Source organism: Rhizopus microsporus (genome assembly GCF_002708625.1).
Source record: "Rhizopus microsporus ATCC 52813 unplaced genomic scaffold scaffold_6, whole genome shotgun sequence".
Taxonomy (NCBI): Eukaryota; Fungi; Mucoromycota; class Mucoromycetes; order Mucorales; family Rhizopodaceae; genus Rhizopus; species Rhizopus microsporus.
The window spans coordinates 1,197,811-1,198,863 of record NW_019671921.1 but is presented as its reverse complement, the minus strand read 5'-3'; the positions used below and the strand labels follow the sequence as shown (position 1 = coordinate 1,198,863).

The 1,053-nt window shown below is 37.5% G+C and overlaps 1 protein-coding gene across 1 annotated transcript; it reads left to right on the top strand.

The window, feature by feature from the left end:
- Positions 1–466: 466 nt before the first annotated feature.
- On the top strand, positions 467–856 carry RHIMIDRAFT_236867 (uncharacterized protein; the record flags this gene model as incomplete). The annotated part of the gene is made up of 2 exons (XM_023608651.1): positions 467–755; positions 825–856. The coding sequence occupies 2 exons, from the start codon at positions 467–469 to the stop codon at positions 854–856; spliced, it is 321 nt and encodes a 106-aa protein (XP_023467527.1).
- Between the last annotated feature and the right edge of the window lie 197 nt (positions 857–1,053).

Here is a 1,053-nt window from a genome sequence, read left to right as displayed (position 1 = left end):
GCCAACGGTTTTGGCTTTCGAGCGAGGTATGACAAGCCCCATAAATATTGTAATTGTCGTTGTCAGCAGGCCGACAAACGTAAAAGTAGCAAACATTGGTACGGTTTTGTGGGCCACTGTAAAAGGATATACTTCTTTAAAAGATGATCCTTTTCACGGTAAAAGCAGTAACATAACCCAGATCATGAAATGAACAATAAGATCAGTGTCAGGAACGAATTAAAAGTTTTCTTTATGAATTCAGGAACTGTTAGTCAATTACATCCTCAGTAATTATAATCCACGCTTAGAATAGTGGCTTACCAGCCATTTGATAGCAACTATAAATAGTAGATCCTTTATTTAATTGTATGTTCCTTCTGTCTTTATCTCAGAATAGAGATTAGTCTCAAAGAGTACTTCTTTTGTCTTTGACTTGTGTCTTATAAACCATTACATAACATTTTACTCTTTGATTCAAATCTTTATGTCTACTCAAGAAGGAACAGATCCCTCTGCTACCTCTGCTGAAGATGTTGCCTCTCCTAGCATCTCATCGCAAGCATCTTTTTTGTCAAGCCCTCAAGGCTCATTGGCAAGCAAGTTTGCTACCCATCCCACTCCTATGGAACAAGATGCTCCTTTGGGTACGTCCTCTACTGATTCCTCTAATAATGTTGATTCCATGGAGGTTCAGGCATCACTAAAAGAAAAAGCCAGACTGTTGTTTGCAAAATATATTACCTCCAGTCAAGTCGATCCTGGTTCCGCTTGTCGTATTTGACCATGCCTAATACTAATCTTTACGTGTGAGATTACATTTGACTTAATTACATGTACCTTAGTTAGTACTCCAACCTCTTTTAAAACAACCTAATTTCTTTTTGCTATGAGCTCCCTCTCTCACTTCTAATAAAAGGATAAAACAGAGACTCATCACTTCTTTGCTTTTACAGTGACTCAAAAAATTGCTCACATGTTTGTGTGTTTTCACTTTAACGAACCATCAAGGAACACAAGTTACTTATACATCTGGCATGTTGTATATCAAATGAAAGCGTAGGTCATTGGCTA